We start from the raw sequence: 27,337 nt of genomic DNA, 5'->3' as shown, positions 1-27,337 counted from the left end.
CCATATATGCCCTAACAAGAATAAAACAATTTCACTATTAAAGTGTAAACTTTTTTAGTTCTCTTTCTCTAGGGCTGTTTTAAAATTCATTATATTTTTCTGCAAAAATCCAAAATATAGGGCATTTAAGAAAATATTTACAAGCACAGAAGGTGAAGTTTTCCATGGAATCCACATACAGCTAATTTACTTCTTATACACAAAGAACAGAAACCAGAAGACAAATTAAGAAATAGAGTCAGGATTTCTCAGAGCAGGTATAAATCCCATATTTTCAATAAAGTTCTAAGCATGCTATCATTGCCTACAAAATAAAGAAATAAATCAGCAACTAAAATTTTCAAAATTCTTTAGGCATGTCCACTTCAATAACTGGATGCATTCTAGATAATGAAGAGCTCCTACAAAGTCAACAGCAATTAAGAGAATTCAGAATTATGTAGTATTACTAATCAGAAATAGTCTGATTAGTAACTATTAGGTTACTAATCAGAAATAGTCCTACAAAATGTAAAAATTTACTATGGAATTTAATAGATTATGAAATTTTTCAGATAAGCAGCTATATGTATATTTATGACCATACCCATAAAACAAGCCTGTCCAGCTTTTTGTTGAACATATTTTTCTTCTGATTGTCTATTTCAACTAAAATGCATGCAATACTTTATTTAAAGCTATACTTTAAAAATGGCCTTATTAAAAGGATTTTCCTGTTTATACATAAGGATACTTTCCAATATAGTCATGGTCACAACCCCAATTTCATCTATACATTTTTAGGTATCTTTCTAAAGACGGAAAGAAAAGATGACAGAGCTGCTGACTTGCATCTTAGTTTCCCAAGTCAAACAGTAGCCCTTGAAAACTTGCCAGCTGCCTTTGATGGCTAGATCATGCTTGCAGGTAGCTAACCTCAGTATTTGCAGTATTTAAGGCATTTCCTACAATAAACATAAGCAAGTACAAATAAATACTATGGTATGAAGGCACCTGTATTTTTTTAGCTCAGGAAAAATTGAATATTTTATTTTGCCAGCACCATCATTAGGCTTCAACATGCCAGACTAAATTCACTTCATATTCTACTTTCCACCTTGGGTGCACCATCACTACATCCATACATCAACAACAACAAAATCAATTTACTGGGTTTGAAAGCATGCTTTGCTTTATTTCCTACCTGAAGAATGTAGCCTCGAACGTAGTCTCGCAGTGTCCAGCCTAAGCCATGTAGAATATGCAACACCTCCTCTTGCTTCAGTACACTGAAGAGTCGGTCAAGCAGTATCTTCAGCCTCACAGGCACAGCCTGAGTACCGTAGAGCATCAGGCTGCTGATGTCAAACACAACATTGGACTGCACAATCTCCACTTGGGTTGGGTGGTAGAGGTGCTGAGTACTAAGTTTGTCCAAGGCTGAAAGAAAAGGGGTCAAGTATAAGGAAAGAGCAAAGAAAAAAAAAGACAAGAAAACGACTCCAAAGAGTCATGTGGCAGATACACTTATTTTCCAGAGAAATATCACCTGGATGATTCATAGAAACATAGAGTCACAGAATAGTTTGTGTTGGAAGGGAGACTTAAAGATCAGCTAATCCACTCCTCTGCCATGGGGACTTCTTCAACTAGATCAGGTTGCTCAAAGCCTCATGCTACCTGAATATTTTCATGGATGGGGCATCTACAGCTTCATTGGGCAACTGCCTTAATGCCTCAACATTTCTGGAAAAATCTCTTTTATATGTAATCTAAATCTACTCTCCTCTTTCCAGCTTAAAGCCATTACCTATTGTCCAACCACTACATGCCCTTGCCAAAAGTATCTTCCCAGCTTTTTGGTAGGTCCCCTTTCTTTTGAAAGCCTAATAAGGTCATCAAGGAGCCTTGCCTAAGCTTTTTTTTCAACTTCTCCCCTGGCTGAAGGATTCCAACTCTTCCAGCCTTTCCTCAAAGGACAGGGCCTCCATCCCTTTGATCATCTTGGTGGTCTCCCCTGGACTTGCTCCAACAGGTGTATGTCTTTCCTTTGCTCAGAACCCCAGACTACTACTAGCAGTAGGGCACTGCTACTCCAGGTGGCATTTCACCAGAGGGGAGCAGAGGGGCAGGATCATCTACCACACCCCGCTGGCAATGCTGCTTTTGTTGCAGCGCAGGGTATGGTCGGCTTTCTGGGCTGCAGGAGCACATTGTTGAGTCATGGTCAGCTTTTCACCCACTGAAGCTTCCCAGGTCCTTCCCTGAAGTGCTACTCTCCAGGAGTTCATCTCTCATTGTGTACTTGGGCTTGTGATTGCCCTGACACAGATGCAACACCTTGACCTTGTTGAACCTCATGAGGTTGATATGGGTCCACTACCTCAGGCTTGTCCAGGTCCCTCTGTATGGCATCCTGCTGCGTCAACTACACCACTCAGCTTGGTGTCATCTGCAAATTTGCTGATGGCCTCACTATGTCATTGATGAAGATATTAAACAGTACTGGTCCCGGTATGGACTCCTGATGGATGCCAGTCATCACTAAGGGATCCTTTTTCACAGACGCAGTCCAAAACAGCCCTAGTTTCCAAAGGTCACACGTAATTTTAACTGCTATGGCAGAAGGCTTCTCAGGTGAGACTCAGAAACTACAGTACTCATAGTTCAAGAGAAATTTATGATTAACTAATGACCAAGACCGAAGCAATGCCAAATTGAATGGGACTGTTAAAGATTTGATACTTAATCTCTAGAGGAAAAAAATAAAACAGATACTCCCTTAACTCCAGTCTCTTAAACATGTTAAAACTAAGGCTTCTGATTTACCAAAAATTTGATCATTCATTCACTGCTACTAGAGCTGGATAGTTCTTTTCACCTGGCTTTATGAATTCCATGTTATTCACTGTGATTTGAATAATTCAGCGATAAGGGAAATTTGCAGGAGGAAGGTAATTCTTATCCCCTCGTGAAGTTAAAAAAGATGGAATTGCATATGACATCATGCATTCTATGATGTATCAATGTTTATATTCAATTTTATTTCTACTTTATGAACTATGTTGCAGCACCTAAGCTTCTCTTCTTCTCCAAACAAAATTTCTGAGCATTTAAAACAATCTCATAGGGACTTCTCCTGTACTTGGTTTCTTCTTGTCTTAGGGTCACTAGAGAGTTCATGTACTGTTGATAAATTGCCTTCTTACATCCAGAGTGCAAAGGCCCTTATCATTTACTTGCTGGCTTCATTCACCACGTTTACTCCAAGGACTACATTGTCAAAGAGTTCCAGTTTCCTCATACTTCATTTCTTGCAACTGAATTGTCTGATCTTTCCTATTCTACTGGCTAAGTCAATTTTGAATAAATAGTTTTAAAAATTAATTTCACATTCAAACAAGATAAGAAATTGGCAAGCCTAGGGACTTCAGTCCTATGTCTCTCCACAGGACATTTACACTGCAGAACATGAAGAACAGAATCTTTTCTTCCAAAAGCTCTTCTTCCAAACTACTACACCTATGTAGGCTTCATGATGTAGGACTAATTTTTTTACAAGGTCTAATTAATGAGATTTGACTGAAGCTTAAGCAGGTTAAATACTGTTCTGCTTTCTTCCCACCCCATTTTACGTACTATCTTCTTCTAAGATGCTAAGATGGTTATTTTGCTACTGTCATAATGGATGTGTAATGAAAGCTCTTGGCTAGAAAAGCCAAGAAAATTGATATTTTTATTCTGCAGGTTGAGCAGGATGTGTGGTGATATGTATATATGTGTATCTGAGGGACTAATCAACCATTTAGAAGCAATAAAATAAGGATTTTTTTTTTCTAATACTAGCATTGCTCACAGTAGGAAAGGTGTAAATAGTTTGGAGTTTCCAATAGATACTCTGTAAGAACATCTTCTAATAGACTATTGAAATTATTGAGCAGATCTGGATCACCCTGAGCTTTTCAACTTCAGTCTTACAGAAAAGGGCCCAAAGATATTAACTGGCTTCTCCAAGTTTATGCAAATTTAGACTAGAACCAAGACATGAATGGACATTTTCTGAACACTTTATGTTTTTTAATGACTGAATCATACTGTATTTCTAATGTATCCAAATATTTGTTTTTGTTTCTCTCTTCTTAACAGCAAATACCACGCCTGCAGTGAGGAAAAAGAAGTTCTTCCATTTAAAGAAGACTTGTCATGCTGAGGATGTTAAGATCATTATTCTACTGTGCTCCAAGTGAGAATGACTATAAGACATCTTTATCTAAGGATTCTCAGGTGGATGAAAGATCTAACAGCTTTTAATTTCTCTAACAATAGGATTACAAAACTCTGTGGACTTCATTTAAGGTGACCATATAATAGCTTTGGAAAGGTTGAGGTGGAATGGAAGAGGGGAAAAACCAATAAAGTCTTTTTTAAATAACTAAGCACACTCTTTGACCAGCTGATAGAAATTTTTGCAATCTAACCTGTACTATTCCGTTAAACTGCAATATTAATTTTTTAGCAGCATTATCCATAGACACCTGCTTCTCAACACACACACACACACACACACACACACACGCACACAAATACTAATTAGCATAATATTGGAACAACATTCCAAGTGACAGTGATATTATCTCCAATTTTGATTTGTGGCCTTATTATATGTATTAAATAATAAACAAGCAGCAAATTTTATCCTTTTCAAGTACAGGTCAGGATATGCATTAAAATGTGGAATTTATAACACAACAAAACATACATTATTGCATGGGTACATAAGAACATTTGCAAGCTAAAGACAAACCTCCTGGTACATGAAAATAAAAAGGTTGTATATTAAATGAAAGGAAACAGAGTTGTGTTCATATGGGAAATTACTGTAAAATTCTGAAATTCTTTCAGAAAAATAACTATTGATATCCCTTCAAATTGTCAGAATGAAAATTCTCTCTCTAATTTGCAATTTATAAACATTTTTGTGTTTCTTTAAAAGATTGCTACGAATGTAGTTGACAGAATTTTTGTAGTATTTCTCATTTCTCTTCTGATACCCTTAGTGAACTAATGCCAGTGTTCTAGGTGGATTCAAGAGGCCATTTATGTTGATAGACTCTTTTTCAGGTAAGAGGTAAGGAAGTATCTATCTTGTTGGTTTTCTGTAAAGAAAGGAGTATTAGCTTTAGCCTTCTCGACAAATTTCTGATTCTTGTCAAATCTCTGCATAAACAGCTATATTCTAATGCCCTGAATTGCCCACATAATTTCATGTGGATCATGCATTCCTCATCACTTTCTGCTCTAAACCATTGGTTTAATTTATACAGGCTAGTAAACAGTGAACTGTTTTAAAGGTGAGTACATTCAACAATATCTGCAGGAGTTTATGGTTTCATAAGCACTAAGAAGGTTTAAAGATTAAATATGCTAAACAAAAGAATGTGCTCTATCCCACCTGAAAATGACATAAACAGATGTGTCTTTATTAAGAAGTTATCAGTGACTGAATACCACAAAGCACACATAAGAAGTCCCGTCCTGGTGCAGCATGAGGTATTACTGACCCTTTGTACAGTTCCAGCGGGATCAAAAGTTCACCTCTGCATGTTTGAGACATTTTAGTTGTAACCTGCACAATCTTTTCCAAAACCATGACTGAGATCAGTATTTAAACTAAGACAGGTACCTTTTTTTAACAATGCAATTTAATTGTTAGCACTGCCCTGATAGACTAATATTCTTTAATTCAGTTTATGTGAAAAGGTGTTCTCTGATACAGGAAGAAGAGATCTAAGTAATCTTAAAATTACATAGTTGCTGAGCAATCAACATTTTCATGGAGTGGCCTAAAAATACCCCTGTGTTTTACTCTGACAACACTCAGTCAAGTAACATTTCTGTGGTGAATTCCCAATTTCAAGTACTTCAGAAATTAAAACTGTTTTAAAGGGGGGGAGTAGCAAGGATTGTGTAGAGGACATTAAAGATTGCCTTTAACAATGAAAAATCACTAACTGGATAATTAGCACAGGAATTAGGAACCTTTCAACAGTTTTTCCAACTCTGAAGTATCAAGTATGCACCATAATAACTGAGAACATTTTAACTGTAAGAGGCCAAAAATGACCATCTAATCCAGCTACCTGAGCACTCTAGGGCTGATCATCAGTTAAACCATATTGAGGGCATTACCCAAATGACTCTGGAACATGGAGTGGCTTGGAGCATTGACCCCCTCCTTAGGAAGTCTGTGGCTTGACCACCCCCTCATTAAAGAAGTGTTTCCTAATGTCAAGCCTGAACCTCCCCGTTTGCTTATTCACTTTTTAGCTTCTTAAACAGAAAAAAAATCCCTCAGATTTTTTTTACTGAGATTCTGCTCAGTATAATCTCAAATGTCAAAAAAAACTTTGGAATTGTTTCAATGTCAATATTAATATTAAGGCCTTCAGCATTCTTATTATGCAATAGTTCAGAAAAAAAAGCTTCAGACATCTTTGCAATAAATCAATGAACAAACTTTTATTTTCCATTTGTAGAGTTTTGGGGTTTTTTTGTTGGTTGGTTTGTTCAGTGTTTTTTAATGTTGTAAAGTAAGGAGGGGAAATGTACCTTATTTATATTTTACTGGAATTTTGAGACTGTGTAATTCAAATGAATTTAAGTACAAAGGATACATTAAAATAAGGCACAACTTTTTTTTCAATTTATCAAAAGACAGAAAACAAAGAAGAGACTTTTTATTTTCATCTGTACTGTGTCCAGTTTACAGGCTCAGCTCTGCAAATTTACTCATTGCCCATAGACCCCTTTCTTCCCAATATGCAGTGAAAAAGGTCAACCAAATTAAAAGCCATGCCTCTGAGCAGATTCCATTTTTGCTAAGTAAAAGAAATACAAATATGCAGTGATGAATTTTGCACTTTAGAAGTCTGATTTTTTTTTTTTGAACAGCTACAATGAAAGCATGACATTTTGTCTTTACTAAATAGAAAAGAATTTAAAATATCCTAGTTTTAATGCAACTGGAGTTGCAAATACACTTACCTCTTGCTAATTTCCTGATCCTAGATAAATATTTTATTAACCTGAGAGGGATGAAAAGGTCTAGTGAAAGGTCTTGGCTGATTTGCCGGTCTGTGTATCTCAGAAGACCACAGAGAAGAGTCTATAGGTTGCAAGAGGGCATTATGGATCTCATTCCATTTCAGTTTTAGTTTTGAGCTCTCCAATATATCCACTCTGGATTTTCTGACATACTGGCTAGCCAGTTTACCAGCTTGCCAAAGTTGGATATTGTTGAATACTGTTGGAGTACACAAACACATACAAATGATGATACAAAATTTATCAACCATCATCTTCTTTCTAGATTACTAGATCTGGTCAAGAACAAGAAGATGAAAAAAAAGAAAAGTAGTTTGTGTCTAGACAATAACAAAAACCTTACCAGACATTTTAAAAACCTAAATAACTGGGTCACTTTTTGCAGCAAAAGAAACTAAAATTAGAAGACAGATGAAAGATATAATACCAATATAAAATTATTCCATAATATCATTGCAACAATATTATGTTGAGTGTGGTAAAACAGGTGCAGTATTATTAATGGCAATGTTGAGCAATGCAGTTTACTTTTGATTTTAGTGGTGAAGATGAACAGCATCACATTTTCAGAGTTCAAGATTTTCTTCTTTTTCATCAACCACACAAAAAAAATCAACAAATCCTTAGTAATGACTAAAACACTGTAGGGACCACTTATCACAACCATAAGAGGTGGTCTAAAGTAGCTTCCCTCAATACGTAGATTTAATACCACCTCCCACATGGTGCAATGTGGTGCATTTTGAAGGCAGAAAAAAATTGCTCCTCAAAAATATCATGCTTAGAAAGTGACTAAGGATAAGAAAAATTTTCCACATCTATTGAAGGACTCCAATATTTTCATGGTGTATGAAATGATCCCGTTCATTCCTGGAGCCAGAGAGTGGGGGACATGAACACTTACATCAGTGTGTTAACATCCTGAATCCTCAGTACAAATTCCAGCTACAACATAGCATCCTTTCGTAATCTCTTTTTCACCTCTCTTTTCATTGCTTTCATAATTAATTCCATATAGAAGATAAATGTTCACTAAGACAAAAATCATTGAAGAAGAGCAAGTAAAGAAATTCCAGTTCATAGGCAAAATAAATTTTTTGGGGTAACGTCGTTTTCTGTATTTAAAAACTAATAACAGAAACCATTTGCCAAACACACTGAGTCTCTGACTGGGGGACACATATGTGATCTGCTAATTTACAGCTTGCATGTACAGATGTTCACACTTAGTAAAAGGCTTCTTAATAGCATTTTAAAATTAAACATGTGTTGATAATAGGTGTTCCAAACCCAAACAACACAGCAACTAAACTGATATGTTTTCATGCCTCACCATGCCTCATGCTCTAACAAAAACCCCCCCAGCACTTCAGTTGCATGAACACAAAATAAATGTTATTAAAAAAAGACTGAATGAAAACTTTCATTAATTTTTCTGCCTATGATCTGATTCCAAGTTAAAATATCTAGAATGCTACTAGGTTTATGTAGCCGAAAGCAGAACCACAGTTTGTTCACAGACGTTGCTTGCTGTCTGCAATTTTTTTATCCCTTTACAAAACTTTGAACCCCATCCAGCTTTGACACACTGCCTCTTCAGTTAATAACTATCAAGTTTCCCCTTGTCTCCTGTCTACTTTTCTTTGAGGCAATTGCGCACTCAGCACCCCGAGATAATAACACACATCTATAAGATAAAAGCAATGGCATTAATGTAATTGTCTGCCTTTCTCTCTTTAGCCTAATCTTTTTTTTTCTTCAGTTTTGACTGCCTCTGTGACACCTGTTTTTGTCTCCTCTGATCCTACGACAGGTTTTCCGCTGACAAGGTTTTTGCCTGACAGAGATTCTGCCAGACAAGAACATAATAAAATATGAAGAACTGCTTGTCAGAGCTTCTGCCAATGCTCACATGAAATGGATGGGGGGGGGGGGGGGGGGGAAGTATCCTGACCTTTTTTTTTTAAAGGGGCCCTATGCTAGTTGCTTTTGGCCTGTCAGGAAAACAGCCTCCCTGGCCAATTCCTGCAAGCCAAACAGGTGTCTTCCTCTATGCTTTCTTTCTGTAGAAAAACATTTTTCTTTGATAGTAGAAAACATGATTGCAAAGAGAAAAAAAAAATAAAGGGACAAAAAAGAGCCCCAAATGCTTTTCCCCTGAAATTCACGTTATATCTAAATTTATGTAGTGGTACCTCAAAAGCATGTCTTTGATCCAGAATTGCCCATCTAAATTAATAATAAAAATAAAATAGAAGGCTTTTTCTCCCCCCTTCTTTTTCACAACTAATATATTCAGAGGAACATGCTGAAAAGAACCTTCATACCAAGTTCTCAGAAAAATATCTGGGCTAGAAGTTTCCTACATAGGCATACAGCAGGAATGAAGACACCTAACTATTGGGACCAGGGTAAAGAAGATGAGACAGAGACACTTGTGTGGGCTTTGGACCTTGTAGTACTCTCCATCAGTATGTGCATTGGTGCCTACACAAAAGAGGACTTCAGCTGATTAGTCTGATGATTAGTGATGGAGAAACACATGTAGATTAATCACGTGAGCATTCCAACAAACAGCTGCGTTTGTGTGTCTTGGTATCAGCAGTCTCCTCTGCTGAAGACAGCAGCTGTGGATCATGGTGTCACAGTCCTCAGTGCACCAATTTTGCCCGCCAGCTTGGAATCCAAGTCCCGGCGTACAGAGCCCCTGCTAAAGCCCAGGCCTGGAGCTTCGCTCCCCTCCTAAACTGCATTGTAGGTGTGTCTGGCTGTAGTCCTGTCCTCTAGATTACCCTCACATTCATGTTACAGCCTGGTCTTCTATCCCACCTTTGGCCCCCCTTCTTTTGCTCCTGATTGAAGCCTGTAGATGGACCCTTGACCTGACTATATTCCTTTGCCAGGCCTGAGACTGTCAATGGACACAACTACCAGCTTCTCATTCAGTCCACCATGGTCAGACTTTAAGGAATTGTGCTCATGGTGCAGGCATGGCCAGTGCTCTCATCGCCTTTGACTACTGGCTTAGAACCTTTGGTTGGACAGTTCACTTTTGCTGCTCCTTGAAACATAGATTAATTATATCATTGTTGAAATCTATCATCTATAATGGAAGATGCTAAGTAATCTCTTTCTATTACTTTGATTAATCATTCAACTTTGAACTTTCCAGTCTCTTGCCTCCAAAGCTAAATGTCCCCTTCCTATCAACCATTAACACCTTCTTAAAACTATTCTGTCCCTTAATTATGGTAAGATGGGGTTTAATATGTATCTTAATCATCCTAACATCATTTGGTTGACATATTATACACAGTAAGACATAAGCACATTTGGGAGTCCTGGCCTGTGGTCTGGATTTGGAGGATTTCCATCTTAATCTTAAGATTCCATTAATTGTGATTCACAGTTTTGCAGAAATTCTAAGCAGGAAGGGATTTCTACAGAAAATCTGGTGCAGTCTTCTAATGAAAGCAGGGCCTTAGACTAGTTGGTTCTGCCAAGATGTGTCTTTTATATGTCAACCTGTGACAGGGGGAGGGGAAATTCCACCTCTTCTCAGACAACCTATTCCATCTTCTATGCGGCCTTGAAAACTGTGATGAAAATGCAATATGCACTGCCCACCTGTTACTATCATTCTGTTTGAATCATGTCATAGACGTATTTCACAAAGGTAAGTCAAGACCATGGTGGTGTTTCACTTTAGGGGGTAACGCTGGTAAAAGCATATTAAATGCTCTCCCACATGTACTAAAGCACCTCAGTTTTTCAGGAAAATCTGCTGTCTTAAGGTTGCTAACAGCTGAAGGTGTTCAGACCCTGGGAAGACTGGTTCTTAAAACTAGTTCTACCATGCACATACATCAGTCTTACCCATTCCAATTCATGTACTCTGCCATTTCACAAAGTTCCTGTTAAATATACTTCAGAAAAATTGACTGTAATCAATTAGGATAGAATTAGAAAAGTTTCAGAGACACGCTGTACATTTCTTGTATAATCTGTTCTCTTTCTAAAATCCAGATAGAAATGGGATAATTGAGTAACACTATTGTCTGCTGGGGCAAGTGTCCTCAAAATGCTACAGCTCAAAATAAAATTCCTCCTAGTAGGTAAAATTTTTTTTCCTTTCAATTTCACATTTGCAGAAGGGAAAGCTGAGGTAAAGTTACCCACGGTATTATAATTTAAACATCTGAAAGCAGTATGAATTTTTTATTCTTGCAGTCAAATCACATTTTAACCTTATGAAGCTGTATGGAATGAAGTAGTAGGGTTTGTTTCATTTAAAGCTGTTTCAATTTGTGTTCTGCTTAACCTAGTGAACTCTAGTTAATTAGGACGTTCCTATAAACAATTAAGCTTCTTGTAGGATCGTTAAGAAGATATAAAAATTTATGATGTAATAAACTGTAATAAAATGATAAAGTGGTTAGCACATCACAGCAATTCATGTGCAGTAGCATAGGTGTTGAAAGAGACAAGTACGCAGGTACTGTCACCCAAATGTCCTGGAGTTGCAGAAGTCCACCACTGCTTCCCCACAAACCTGCTGGTGATTTGAACTCCCACGTCTCACAGAATTTATCCTGCTCATTTGGGAATCAAACAGCAATCACCAGACACTCTTTTGCTCCCATCTGAAGCTTCACCATGTGGCAAACTTTTTACCATCACACTTAAGGGGCTCAAAATAACGGATTTCACTAAGTACCTTTCCAAAAGGCAGCCTCTACTGCAACTGGAAAGAAGAATTCCAGGTGCCAATTTTAAATCATTGTTTTAGCCTTTTTTCCATCTTACACATAGCAAGTCTATTTGTTTCCTTCTGGACTCTCTCCTTAAGAAGAAAGGGTAAAACATCACCACCTGAGACATCTCCTAGAATTCTGTCCCATGGTATTGGGTGTATTAAGTGAAAATTAGCCTTCTCTGTAAAATGTCAATTCAATAATGATGGGCACCAAAATAAGAATATCTTGCCGTTTTGAAATACTTTTAGTCTAAATGTCGGTGGGCATTTTACAGTTTTGCAAAGGCAACAATAATTTTGTAAATGTATTTCAGATTGCCAATGAGTATCTGATTCAATTTAAAAGTTTTTCAGAATATGAAATGTTCACAGTGAGAAAAGATTTCACTTTTACTTGTGAATATAGGGCAACCCAGCAGAAACAGGCACTGTGCTTCAGAATGGGTCATGGCCTGTTTAGGGCTTAGCAGACACTCACTCATTCCTTAGCTGAATGCTTAGGGCCTGGTCAGCTAAAGTCTCACCTGGCCATCTCCAAAAGACATTGGCTTATTCAAACCTAGGAATGTAAACCAATGAAGTTGGGTAAAAAAGGAAAGGTCTAACTTCTTCCTGACTGAGTTAAGATGTCCTGGGGGTGGCAGGGAAGAAGAGAAAAAAGTATTTTAAACTGAACAGATTCCTGAGGAAATGCAAGGAGGTGCAAGTGTGAGCACATGTAGAGTAGTGCCTGTGCTTTCCCTCAGGAAAAGATTACTTGACACCTGAGGGTGTCAAATTTGCATGAGTATTAAGACTCTTGACCACATGGTTATGTAAGTAGCAGCTAAATACAAGGATGGAAAAGGAAGGCTTCTTATTTGTTCTTGAGGCATGTAAGCATTATTTCCTTTCCGTCACTTCTGTCTCATAAACTTTTGAAACAATATTATTTATCTTGGATGCCCTAATATCTGGATTTGGTTTCACCTCAGCTTGTTTAACACTAAGGGTGATACCAGAATAAAACAAAGCAAATACTATGTCCCATCATTCCTATCAATGTGACAGGCTTTAAAACCAGATGCTGGGTCAGAGTGCCCACAAGATAACAGAGTGTATTTTCTCTGTCCTGCATTGGCTGCTTTGGAAAATCCTGCTGAAGGAAATTGCATAGGCAGGAGGGGGGCACTTTAGAGAGTATTTACCACTAGTGAAGGCTAATCTTGTAAGGATCCTGGAAGCAACTCAGTAATGAAAATTATGCCTCTACCTTCAGGGTCAAAAGAAAGTTATAACAGGTGGATTAAAATGATCTTGCCAGTAAAAGACAGGAAAATCCAGACTACATCTAAAACAGTTTTACTTTAAAAGCAATGAAAGGCTAGCTTTCATTATCAATGAGCTGCAGAGAATTGCCTTGCTAAAAATAACTTTTTTTAGATTTTTAAAAAATCTAAAAATAAATTTGTTAATAATCTAAAAATAACTATTAAAATTTCTCAAGTAATTTTAAATAATTGAATTTTATAGAAGGAAACAACTGTATTTGATATTATAAATGGTGACAATTTTTTTATATCCTACCAGATGATGCAGATATGACCCAATTATTTTACTAGTCAACTATAATTACGTTTCTCTCTTATTTCCTTCCTCCCCCCTTTCAAAAATTTTATTCTCTGCTTAAAAATCTCCATTTTTAAGTAAAGAACAACATGGCAGTTCTGCCAGCTTTTAGAGAGACTCTAGGATAAGTGACATCTTTTCATTTTGTTTTACTTTGCTAGAGATGATCTTTGACTTTGCAAACCTTTCTTTCACTTAACATCTTTGGACTGATACAAATATAGGAATTCAGATTAATTTTATTTCAACACAGCACTCATTCCCATCTCATTCCTATGCAACTCACATTTAAATTCTAAACCTTCTTCCTAGATCAAGTCCTATATCAAGTCCAAATTTCAGGGTGAGGGAGAGATGTGATTTCTAAAATTTCCACAGCATTCTTCTGTTTCTTTTCTTTATTTATTTCCACCTATCCTTCCTTCTGTTTTCATTTCAGGTTCCTTTTAACTGACAATTCCATGATCTAACATGCAGAAATTCAGAAAACTCAACCATTCTAAATGAAGTAGTCACAGTCATGTAATGCATCATGTAATGCACAGTCATGTAATGCATTTACAACATTCTCCATTTTCTAATGGAGGTTAGTTTTAGTGGAGACTAATTCTTAGTCTCATTAACAGCAAGCTAGCACCTGCTTTATATAAGTACTACCACCAGAAAAATTCCTTTACAAGGTGAAATTGTAACTCACATGGCAAGTCTCCGACTACTACTCTTCACTGCATGGCAGCTTTTAATCAGAAAAATAATGGATGGGCCCTATGTGCCAAAATCTACTAGTTAATGTTCTTTCATCTTTTTTTTATTACAACCAAACAGAACTTAATCTCAAAGTTACTGGAGAGAACATCTGACCAAATCTTATTTGGGACTGTATATGGCCTCACCATACTTTATAAAGGTGTTAAACTTTACTTGAATGAGTAGCTGAGCCCTGACCTGAGCTGATTGGCATGATGCAAATGAAAAGACATCCAAGATCATTAGAAGACTAAAGACTACATTTTTCTATGAGGGGAAAACAAAAAAGAAAGAACTAAAGAAGGGGGAGAGCAAAAATGTTTAGAGGATGCTAAGTTTCCTAGAGTAGATTGATTAATGTAAAATTCAGTTGGCCCAAGTATGCACAGTATACCAGAAACATGCTGTTGATCTCTGAGATTTACCAGTGACCCATTTCAGGGTAAGAAAAAACTTGTCATTTCTAATTTTCTGATTGTATCTGAAACAAGATTACAATGATTTCACACAAACTTAGTACTATTATTATACTCTGGGGGGTTGTTTTGCTTTCTTTTGTTTGTTTGGGGTTTTTGTGAGGGTATTGAAACTAAAATAAGTGGAATAAATATCAGACATAATAGCTTTAGTCCACTATAACTTATGTCACCTTAACACATCTTTTTGGAGCAAAAGAGTTATGAGAGTAGGTAAGATTTTACTTGATTAATACTACACTGTGTCTTTTGATCTGTTGGACAAGATATAATAAGTGTGTTCCTGCTAGCAGTATGGTAATTGTTATTCTGACATCAATGACAAATACAAAAGACAAAATGCTAAGTCAATGAAATTAATGTCTTTTTACTGCAGACTTGCTTAATTTCTTTTCTCATAGGCTAAGATACTTCAGCTAGAGGAAATACATGGCAAATAGAGTGAGGCTTTTTCATTATTTCCAATAAAGAGAGTAAAATTTTATTACTATCTTCACAGGATAGTATGCTTCTTTTAATAAAAAAAAATAGCAGGAGAACAAATCAAGCACTTGAGTATTATTTTTTTGTAGTCACCTAAGTGCCATATTATTTAAAAGCCACAAAATACCCAATTGCCTGGGTTAAAAAATGACTATTAAGATTTTAATGAGATTTTATTTTCCATATGGAATATACAAACTATCTTTACCACTAAAAAAAAAGAAGTCACACACTTATCTGTTTGACTTCTTAAAGTTTAAGAATGGCTTATCAAATTTAAAACATTTAATTTTTGGGTTGGAAAATAAACTCCCACCCAACCTGACAATATGAAAGACAGCTGAAAACACTTTATGGGTGAAACACTGTGTGAAAACACTGTTTCCACTTTAGCTGAAAACAAATTAAAACAGTGTAGTCACCCAAATCCCTTAAAATACTCAGAGATTCTTCCTGGGACTAACCCACTCTCCACGATGCACAGCAGTACTTGATAATGCTGTAAAGCTCTGTGCAATTTTGGCTTTGGTGATAAAAACACTGATGCTAGAATTGCTACTGTAGTAAAGGAGTCAAAACTTGTTAAGCTGAACTTTCAACAACTGCAGCATTTATCTGGCCACAAAAGTACTTTCCAATGTAATATTGTTCATATAATTGCAATTCTTGGTTTGGCAACTCCAGACAGGTGTATCTGAACTTGTAGGAAACCTTTTCTGTCAAGACGTGTGCAGCTTATTTTAGATGAGTGAGGGAAAATGTGAGAAAGCCAATGGAAGCAGGAGAGAAAAAAACAGGCCATCAGTTGCTAAGTGCAATAGTACAGTGGTGGCTGTATGCCCTTTCCTCCTCCCTCTAAAAATTCCAAAGTTTTAAATGGCAGCTATTAAAATGAATTAACTCCACACAGATTAGTCAGGTACAGCATGAGTAGAATGCAGTTCTAAGGTATTTTTTGATCTATACAGTTAATTATGATTCTAGGTTATCAGAACTGAATAAGCACAGTGCTTCCTCTTGGAAACACCTATTCTTTGTTAATTGCATTCAGTAAAGCACTACATCATGTGTCAAGGAGCTGAGTTGAAATTCATTAATAAAAATTATATGGAAACCCTTTAATTAAAGCAGCAGGAAATACTTTTTTTGCATTCAAGAAACAAATTCTGAAAGTACTGTGCTACCATTTTTAACGTAAAGGGCTTTTGAGCTGCAACCTGATTTTAGTAATTTTGAAATCCAGGTACTAGAGTGCAGTGAATTGACCTGTCTCCAGAATGCTGCCCTCATAATCCTCAAAAACAGCTAAGATCAAGAATTTAAGTAGATACATAATTGTATCCAGAAAATAATTTACAAGACCATGCTTGACGGATGTGAAACATATATCTGACTTGTCTCACTCTGCCATAAAATGTAAGTACTCCAGATGATTGTACACAAAGTGCACTAAAAGAAAAAAAGGAAAAAAAAATAAAAAGGAAGAGCATTATTCACTTGGCACAATTGCAAAATAAACACTTCCTAATAATGTATAGCTGCGTTAATTTTTCTTTTTGTTATGTTAAGCATTTAGGCATGGGAGCAGGTGGTGTATCCCAAATCATCATGTTCCACTTTCAACTTTCTGGATTTGTAAAACAGAGACATTTCCATTATATACACAGTGGTAATCTCAGATTGCTGTCATAATATTCTGATTTTGAATTCAATCACTTCACAGAGAAGAATCACGTCGCACAGAGGAAAATCTGATTATTCTCTTCCAAACTCTTCCAAAATGTACTCCTTAAAAAGAAAATTCAGGATGGCCATGAGCCAGAATCTAAGTGCTAGACTCTCAGTTTCTATTGCTCATCAGGAGGACACCCTGGAAAATACCTAGACAGTGCTTCCCTATTTTCCAATCACCAAAACCTCAGATGCTGGTTCTACACAAAACCTGAAGAGTGCCTGAACTATACAAATTTTGTGAGGTTTAGTGATTCTTCTAAGAAAGTTCAATCTGGTTATACAGTGACTGAATATCATTTTCTGGAAAATAAGAGTAAGAAATATATACCATGTCCCTAGATAATCTTGTATACAATAAACTTTTAACCAGCTACCAGATAAGGGCATTTCTAGGCAGTCTGGAGGCAATGTTAGGCAGTGACACGGGACTCCATGGTACTTGCATACCTGTTTTTCTTTCCATACAGGTGAATAAAAACTTCTATGTTAATCTATGCTGTTGAATTTTTTGAGCATTCATACTTGCCGTATGTTAGCATATTCAAGCACAAAACCACACAGATATGAACCAAATAAATAGAGATCAAATGTATCTTAGGAGGAAAGTACTAACCTTTCACTCAAGTTCTCATCAAAATAAAATCAAATTCACAGAATATAAGCCCCTGAATGTCTGGCAGAAATAGGGGATGAGGGCTGTGCTTGCTTAGGTACCAATATTCCACATCATGAGAAGAAAACTTCAACAGCAATTTCTACCACACATAGTAATCTTTCTTTCTACCACTCCCAAACCCTCCCTATTTTTCTTTTATTAAATCATCTTAGGTATCCTCCTTATTTGCTTTCTAATGGTGTATATAGCTCTCTCCTGCTCTCTCACGCTGATTTAATAATGACTATCAAGAATAAAACCCTTCCAAGAACATTAAGTAGAAAAGGATAAATAAAATAGAAGGTTTTCTATGAATTTTTATGCCTATTATGCCTTTCATGCCTGATCTGGGAATTCTAATCCTTCCTATCTTTATTAAGATACTTAAACATGGGAAGAGAGGTACAGCTCACAAATCACATATGCAGACTTTCTTTGTGATATAGGATACACTCTCAACATGTGAGATCTGAATGTTTGACACTGGTAAATTTAAATTTCCATTTGGCCACATGACTTCTTGGCTGCTGTGCAACCACACTGTAAACTTTTTGCCTTTCTGTTAAGTCCTACAGGAAATACATTATTTTCTGGAGGCTAGAATATTCTTTTGAATTGTACACAAGCTTTTGAAAGTGGCACTTGGAACTGTCGCCAGAATAACAGACTCTTACATCCTACAAATTGCTCTAAAAAAAAGCATGTGCATGCATACATAAGGATAAACACAGATAGTGCACACATGCATATGTAGACAAATAGGTACCACTATTGTATGTATCAATCCAGTTATTATTTAAAGATACTGGTAAGGATGGAAAGGATTGAAAAAACAAACCCAGAACAGATATTTCTTACCATGTGCCACCCAGCCATGTTTACACTGATCGCAGGTTCTCAGGTTAATCTTCCCTGGCTGAAAACATTCACATGTGCAATTTACCAGTGTACAGCGGATGGCCTGGGAAAAGAAACAGAAGACACATGTTAATGTATTTCTTCCTGCGTGTACAAATTTGTTGTGATAGTTAGAATGATATGAGCTACACAGAAAACCCCAGCTTTCTAACATTTAAAGCCTAGCTCCTATTTGAAGTAGAAATTAATTTTCTTTCAAAAACATATGTCAGTATGTCCCATGGAGATGAATAAATTCCTGAAATATTTAAAAAAATTGTTCTATTTTCTTTAGGAAAAAAAAAAGTTGGTAGCATGAGCAGGAGGATGCTGTAGGAGTTCCATAAATATTTTTTATTGACTTCATAAAGAAAGAAAGTAACTAGGGATGTTGTACCATAGGAGCATACCAGTTTGAAATCCAGATAAAAATTAGGAAACAAAAACATATGGAAAGGAAAACTACAAATATATTTCCCCTTCATGGAATCCAAAGGTTATTTTTGAATTTCCTTTTTGGGTTCACCTAACACATAACTCTGCAAAAAGAAGTCATGGATTTTATGTGTTCCCAAAACAATAAACTGATCAAGGTACAAGAATAGGACTGGTTCAAAAAACATCCTGTAACTTGCCTTTACATCTCTCACTTTCTCCAATATCTAGGAATAGCCTTTTACCTCTTAAAACTCCTCATTTGTTAAACAAGAATTTCTCTGTTTTAAAGTAGGAATAGTGAAACTCCAGTCCCATGCAGAGATCTCAAATATGCTTAATAAGACACTTTCCTTAATAACAGACTTTCTCATCTTCCTTTTTAGAATTATTTCAAAAATTACACAGATTTACTTTGACAAGGGCTAGCTACAGCCACAGAAAAGTGAATATAAATTGAATGAGACTCTTTCTAATGTAACATATGTTTTTAAATAGTGTAGAAGATGACCTGTGCACTTCAAACTGCTACTAATAAATTTATGGCATGCATTTAGATGTAATTTGCATGGAGATTTCTGAGACAGAGAGGCTTATTCTGATCATTCACAGATTAACAATCTACTGTAACTACCAGAGCTGCCAGGAAAAGATATCTCTATAGATTTAGATGCAATCAATGATTACTTGGGGGCTAAGGTGGGGGAAGGGTGCTTGGTACGCATTGCCGCAGAGAAACCAAAGAATTATGAAGACTCTTGCCTTTTACGAAGAATTAATACACATATTTTCCATACAAAAATATTATCTTAACTGTAGTGACTTTAAATAAATTACATTCAGCATTAGCTTGGCCTGGCTAAGCTCCTTGGCTGCTGAAAATGAAAAAGCCTCAGAATTATTTTAAATATTTGATCCCTTCACTTATTTATCTGCATCAGAATATATGTAAAGACATTTATAGTTCATGGATACATTTAATATCTGTATTTCTCTGACAAGTTTCTGTTAAAGAGTCCTTTATTCCTCTTATCCCGTCTGCTCCTTTACAACCTTTTACTCTCAAAAATCTAGTGAGGGAAAAAAATCCTGCTCTATTATGCCTGAACTTCAGGGCCTCAGTCCCAATGTCACCTGTCCAATTACTCATTAGCCAGGTTATAAAACATTGCTCTATGGATGCGTGATTAAAAGAATTAGTAATACGAAATATAAGGGTACCAGAGAAGTGCTGACCGTGCAGGAATAATATATGTGTTTGTGGGTTATGAGAAAAAAAATCTCCTGGAAGGTCCTGTTTCATGTTCAATAGTGTATTGACCTGGTAATATATCAAGACTACACTGGTCAGTAATGGTGTTCTTTTGCTAATATGTTCATTAATTAATGAACTCAGTAATTAATTGTACTGCAAAAGGAGGTCTTTCAAAATGATATTTTTATTTTACCATAGAAGATTTTCTCACAATCACCACTTTTTTCAGATCTCTGCACCGACATGACAAACACTGGTTGTATTTGATGATATTTTGATTTCTTCATGTGTCATTTGCACTACATGCAAAAGGTGTAATATAGTGCATTACATGTACTAGATCAAACTCTGACATTTGGAAGAGTTGCTTTATTAAGGCTCATCAGCATTTCTATTACAACCCTATCCACTTTTGGCCTAGAGGTCAACAGGTTGCCTGTAAAAATTTGATTCAGTTTGGACCTGAAATATAGTGTTGAAGCTTAAGAGTAAGTTTCATTACACCCATTCAAAAATTACCCATTTAGCCACTATAGATTATAAACTTGGGGGGGGGGGAAGTTTAGAGGTTACATATATCTTTTCCTCTTCTCTGAATTAAAGAGAGTATTGATGATGTAAAGTGTTGAACTAATTAATTGGTATGATTTCTATCTTTTATACATATTGCTGAAAATATTCACCCACGTTTTTTATTTTTATTTCCTCCAATAAATAAATTAGAAAGTCTTCAAAAAGAGCTATGCATTTTTATAAATTCATATCAATTGGTATGAAAAAATCAAAACATAATTAGCATGGCCAAAGTATTCAGCCTGGCCTTACTTGGCTGCTTTTTCTTCCAAGGGTGTATATTGATGCCAGGATGTAATTTGGTTTCAGTAGTTTCCCAATCCACTACAGAGAATCCCATGCATACTTCTGAATGACAAGGATTACCCCTCAAGCTGGAAGGTGCTCATTTAGGACCAGAGATACTCATTCTAACCTACGTTCTGGCATGATCTTGGACAAATTATTTTGTTTTTGTGATGCCCACATTCCCTAAACAACAACTAGAGTTGTTTACACCTAGTAGAGGCTACTGAAACTCTCAAATAGAATTTTTTCTTTATTTCAGAGATTATTTTTTCACTTTGCTTAGTTAATTCAGAATTACTGTAACTACCTGAGATCTCTACAATACCCAACATGAAGCCAATGGAACTCAGCGACAGGAAGATTCAAGATGCCAAAAACAGTGTGTGATTGTACACACAGCATCTGAACGCTAACATTCATTAACATGAAAGAAATTATTGTGCTTTAAGACCTTCACAATGCAACTAGCAAATTCACTGAGCCTTACAAACATATGCACCACCATTATGAACAGTGTTTTCACCTGTTTTTCAATACGACTTAACTTGGGAATACAAGTCACTGATGGCAACAGGCTCAGGAAGGCCAGAAGGGCAGCTGAATCTGAATATGGCATAGATTAAAGTAAGAAACCAAAGTCTGCATGCAGACCTCCATTCCTCAGCAGCAGGATTTTAAGGTACACTAGCTGGTGTTCCTGTAGGTAGCTGAGTGTGTTGGTGTAACTGTGGTTGGACATTTGGTACTGCTCAATTTCAAAGGGATGGGGTGGGAAGTGGGGATGATAAAAAGATCTTCGATGTAGCAGCTGAATATTGCAATCATTGTGCTAGCCTGTTAAAGTGTAGGCATAAAAATCCAAGGGTGTACCAATGTTAGAATTTTGCCAGAAAATGCTTCTGAAAGAGTTTAGCTAGGCGTTCCACAAGTCGTGCACTGTAATTCTGCCTTCCCACGATTTTTATAAAAAAGTTTATGCAATTGGACTTTCCATACTACACTATTTTCTAGGAAAAGAAACAGAAATTTTCCCTGACTGAGATTTTCCTCAGGAGCTTCCCCAAGAAAGCCAGAAAGAAAACAAAAGGAAAAGAAACCAGTGAATAGTGAAAGGAATACTAAAATCAGAAGACACAGTCTCCTGTGTATTAGCTGATAGGCAGTCGTGTATTTAGATGACAATTTGCAGGTTAACACCTTAAGTATGCCACAAAACATGGTTTCATACATACACCTCCTTGAAACATACATGCTGTTATATTTTACCATGTCATGGCCTGCAGTTAGCAGGAGTACATATCTTTCACTGAGTTCCTAACATATTGCTTCTTGTATTTGTATCAAAACTACAATGGTCCTTGAGGACCTATGCAGGAAATGGGCTTGACTTCAGTAGAATAACTTAAAATAGTTTATATTGCTGACTAAATCCTAAAATTTTAAAATTGACATTGAGAAATATCCTGCAGCTCTCTTTGAGATGCTCTTCCTGTAAAGCATAATGTAAAAAGAAAGGAAATTTTACTAATATTAAAGCATGATGTCAGTATACCTATGCATAAGTTTGTATGGCTATTAAAAGATCTGACTTCTCTGGGTTTCTCCCAGACCAAGGATATTAATTTAACATAGTTTGGGTGATTTTATTATTTTTAAAAAATAATTATTATTCACATCTTAATAGAAATAGCCTACAGCAGTAATGGAAGAATCAATCCTTCTGGCTGTTCTGCAGAGCTTCCAAGAGTTGAGAGTCAATAAGCTGCCATGAAAGGAATGACAGTGTGGGAGAAGAAGGAGAACATGTAAAGAACAGATATGATTCCTTCTCTGGATTACTTACAACTCAATAGATGGAGGCTGTTTTAAGGGATGCAACATTATGGAGAGATGGGTAAGTTTTGCAACAAAGCTTTGTAATGTAACTCATGGTGAGGCTTCAAGAGTTCTGTGAGGTTGAATAGCATCTTACTCAAGTCTCAACTACATCTTTCTATGCAGTGGCAGGGTTAAAGAGTCTTATTCCTAGTGTCTTTGCCTCACCTTTCTCAAATGCCTTTAAAAAGGTATTTAAAAATGTCTTCTTTCTACATCTACATCACTGTGCACCTGAATACATAATGGAGTAAAGTATACTCATTCTCCACACTGATGTTCCATCTACCTTTCTAATGCATCTCCTGTAGATTTACACCACAGAGCTCACCTAATCTAAATCCACTGTTATCAGCCACAGAAGCATCAGGCTTGAAGATAATTTAGTCCTGTGAAATTTTTTTGTGAGATTGCAAACAAGCAAACTGGTGCATAAGTGCAGTTCTTGGCAGCTGCATTAAAATCTGTAAGAGTAAGAGAGTATGAAGTCTACAGAAATGTGTTAGTTAGCAAAGATGCCATGGGTTTTACACACACATACATATACACATATGTATACTTGAAATTTAGATTTTGTACAATAAAGATTTTGTATAAAGACAATTCAAAGTTCTATGTATTTTTATAATACAGGCAAGAGCTTTCCACATTTAATTGACAGAGCAAATAATCTCATTTATGTTTTTAAAACTAATAACAGTTCGGGCATTGTATACCAATGAATGAAATATTTGCATGAAATTATGATTAGTGTTAGAAGCAAAAAGCACTTTTTGCAGCTTATGTCTCAACTTTAAGAGAAACCCAAACACAACATGGTATATCAACATTTTCTATCCATTGTCAAACAGTTTTACTCTCTATTGCAAATAAAAAAATTACATAATTTTGAACTAACATTTTATTGAAAGTAAATAACACTGTCATTAGAAGAACAATTTTAAGCTTTTAAATAAAGTAGATGGTCTTGATACATGATGGCACACCAAAATAATCAAAGTTAATGAGTACGACAGAGGTCCACACTTGTTTTGCTGTATGTAGACTCATGACAGAAAAAGTTATGAAGCAGAGGACAACAGAAAAGTTCTTCAAATGTTCCAAAACTTTATTAACAAAAAGTCTCCTATGCCATTAATTTTTTCATTCTGCTTCTTTGTTATAAAGCTAAGAAGATAATATCTATATGACAGGACTGTACCATACCACTGTTTTAGGTTCAGAGTTCTTTCTTTTTTTTTTCAGAGCACATATATGTTCTTTAAAAAGCTCCTATAAGATCTATCACTCCTCTTCTTTACTACTTTATGAATCTAAATAAACATTTTTTCCTGCCAATCAAGTAGTTATTTAAAAGATCACAGCAAAAATTCTGCTGTAGAGATAGCAAAAAGATCCAAATGAAATTACACGATTTTTAATAGCTGGCAAATCAAGGGCAGATACAATTTATTTTCAAATGAACACCAAAAGGAGGATCATTTGTATACTGACATTTAGGAAATGCACTATGTCACCTTCCTGTAATAAGACTAATATTATATTACAGGGAACTGTTTTGGTTTAAACCCAGCTATCTAAGAAATCTAAGCCCCACACAGACATTTGCTCACTTTGCTCACAGTGGGATAGGGGAGAGAAATCAGAACAGTAGGAGTGAAAAACTTGGTGGGTTGAGATAAAGACAGTTTGGTAAGTAAAGCAAAAAGCCCACAAGCAAAATTAAACAAGGGATTCATTATCCCGCTTCTCACCTACATTTTAACTTCTAAGAAAGAGGGAAAATTGGGGTGGAAGAGCTTGCTGCACTTTCTCCAGAATGTAGCAGAAATATGCAGAAGTATTTCGGTCTCTGCAGGATGACAGAATGATGCAGGATGACTATTCCTCCATCATGCAATTCTGGTACAAAAATAACAATTTTGAAACTCAGTTAAAATGCCAAAACACTGGACTGGTAGAGGGGGAATGCCTCGATACCGACCCAGGTCTGTCACTCCAATAGATGCACTTAAACACTCAACCTATAACTGCCCAATCTGAAAATAATGGATAATGCTAATATATACCTTTCCTGGGATAAGGCTAATAAGCTGCTCACACAACATGGTGAGAAAATGACGAAGCAGGTAAGGCAGAAACATTCAGCATTATTATTTCTTCTGTTGGCACAAAAATGTTACAGATTTTTTTATAATAAAAGTTCACTTTGATTTATGATTAGGAAATGAATGATTTTATGCATAGGACTCACCTAGAGACAATAAGTGATACATGACCATTACTAACTTCAATACTTCAATACTACTAGCCTAACAATGCTTTGCCCAAAACAAAAAACAGTAAGGGGGGATTAACTTTGCATTTGAATGGTCTGAAACATTCATGTAATGCTATAATATTTTTAATCTCTCTCCCATTTAGTGATACTCCAATACCTTCTGAGTTATTCACTGCATTGCAGTATTTTATTAGCAATTTCACATCACATTACATTAGTATTGTTTCTTACTTGTATTTACTTTCAGTAAATACAATTTGAAAGGTAATAATATTGTTATATTTCTCTGTAGCATTCAAGAAAACAGTTACTAATATAATATGAAGGCAAGCATGCTAACAAGAGAGAAAGCTGTTAATAGGATAAAACAGCTTTTCCTGGAGTAAAGAAAACCCAGTCTCTAAGCATGCTAAAAACTGTTTTCAAGTCTTCTTGAGAAAGAACGGTTAAGTGAATGGGGAATAAGAATAGGAGAAAAAAAATTGTTTGCAATCTTGCATTAATTTAGGAGCTGCTCTTCATTTCTACCCCACACACCAGAAAAAGTAGAAACCTGTGTTAAGGAATGCTACCTGGACTTTTCTAGAGAAATATAACTCAGAATATATGTTTTGTTTTTCAGGAAGCGTCTGTAGAGCTTTTATGCTGCTTCTCACAGGGCTGCCTACAGATACTATACAAAGACTACAGGTAAGTATCACCCTACGTTTCTATAGCGTGCAAAACTAGCCTGAGCATCACAAGCATCAAAATTATTTGCACTGAAAAAAAATTAAGGCTGACAAGAGTTTCTTTACTTAAAATTTGAAGAAAAAACACAGTTGATTTAAGAATGAGATTCCCTGTGCCCAAGAGCCTGTTAGCAAATACAGATATTTGTTCTCATAGATGAAAACCAAGTTTCTGCTATGAAACTAACATTGTCGGTCACTGGAGTTCAGCCACATATGTTGCCAAGGCAGCAGTCAGTGTCAGATAGGTATCCATGCACGGATGTTTCACAAACCCTTCTCTAACCACGACTCTTCTAGAGAATGACACTGCAAGCTAGGCCCAAGCACTCATCTTGAGTAACCACAACTCACTGTCTCCTTTGGAGACCACAGGAGGCAAGTTGCTTTCCCTGGCTTTACTGGCCTGTCCTGGACCTGTGACATACTCTGCCCTGGTGAGACTGCACCTGGAGTACTGCATTTGCCTCTGGAATCCTCGGCAAAGGAAGGACATGAACCTGTTGGAGCTAGTCCAAATAAGACCACAATGATCAAAGGGCTGGAATGCCTCTCCTATGAGGGAAGATTGACAGAATTGGGGTAGTTCAGACAGGGGAAGAGAAAGCCCCACAGAGTACATATAACAGCTTTCTACTACCTAGAGGGGCTTGGAAGAAGGCTGGGGAGGGACTTTTAACAGGGGCATGCAGTGACAGGACAAGGAGAAACAGCTTTAAACTGAAAGAGGGTAGGTTTAGATTACATACAAGGAAGAAATTTTTTTGAGGAGGGTGGTGAAACACTGGCACATGTTGCCCAGAAAGGTGGTGGATGCCTCATCCCTGGGCACATTCTAGGTCAGGCTGGACATGGCTCTGAGCTACCTGATCTAGTTGAAGATGCTCCTGCCCATGGCAGAGGATTGGACTAGATGATATTTAAAAATTCCTTCCACCCCTAACCTCTCCATCAGCCCATGATTCGATGAAAAGTCCAGGTGATAGTTTTCCAGAAAACAAGTGGATCTTTCTGGCAACTAAATTGTAGAAAGTATATTCTCATTATAAGAATATATATATACTATAAAGTATATATATTCTTTTATATAGATTACTGTAAAGTAATATTATATATATGTATTACATATATATATTCTTATAGTGTGGTATCAGCCGTGCCATTCAAAACAAACTTCAACTACCTTATAGGAGATGTTTCAGAATAAAGTATGTGAACCAATAATTAAAAACTTGTGATGTAAAAATTGGAAATAAATATGTTCAAAAAAATTTTTTTTTTTTACCTCTAGTATCTTCAAAAAGACATAGAACCTGTGGATCTAGCGTGAACATGGAAGGAAATTGTCAACAATTCTTAACATTATGTGGACTATTGTGTCATTAATCCTCAAAAGAGGATTTTTTTCAGTAATTACTAAGTGGTTGAAAAGGAGTTACTTCAATCTATTAAATCAAATA

At 36.2% G+C, this 27,337-nt stretch overlaps 1 protein-coding gene across 1 annotated transcript in view; it reads right to left on the bottom strand.

Annotated features, from left to right (window-relative positions):
- BNC2 (basonuclin zinc finger protein 2) overlaps positions 1-27,337 on the bottom strand; it is a 226,455-nt gene that overhangs the window by 92,592 nt on the left and 106,526 nt on the right. The window contains exons 2-3 of the mRNA XM_058823942.1: positions 18,401-18,503; positions 1,184-1,419 (exon numbers count right to left, since the gene is read on the bottom strand). Of these exons, the coding sequence (XP_058679925.1) occupies positions 1,184-1,419; positions 18,401-18,503 (339 nt within the window). The remainder of the gene's footprint in view (positions 1-1,183; positions 1,420-18,400; positions 18,504-27,337) is intronic.

Source organism: Ammospiza caudacuta, chromosome Z, assembly GCF_027887145.1.
Source record: "Ammospiza caudacuta isolate bAmmCau1 chromosome Z, bAmmCau1.pri, whole genome shotgun sequence".
Taxonomy (NCBI): Eukaryota; Metazoa; Chordata; class Aves; order Passeriformes; family Passerellidae; genus Ammospiza; species Ammospiza caudacuta.
Note: the sequence above shows the minus strand (reverse complement) of the source record. Positions and strands in the feature narration are given on the sequence as shown.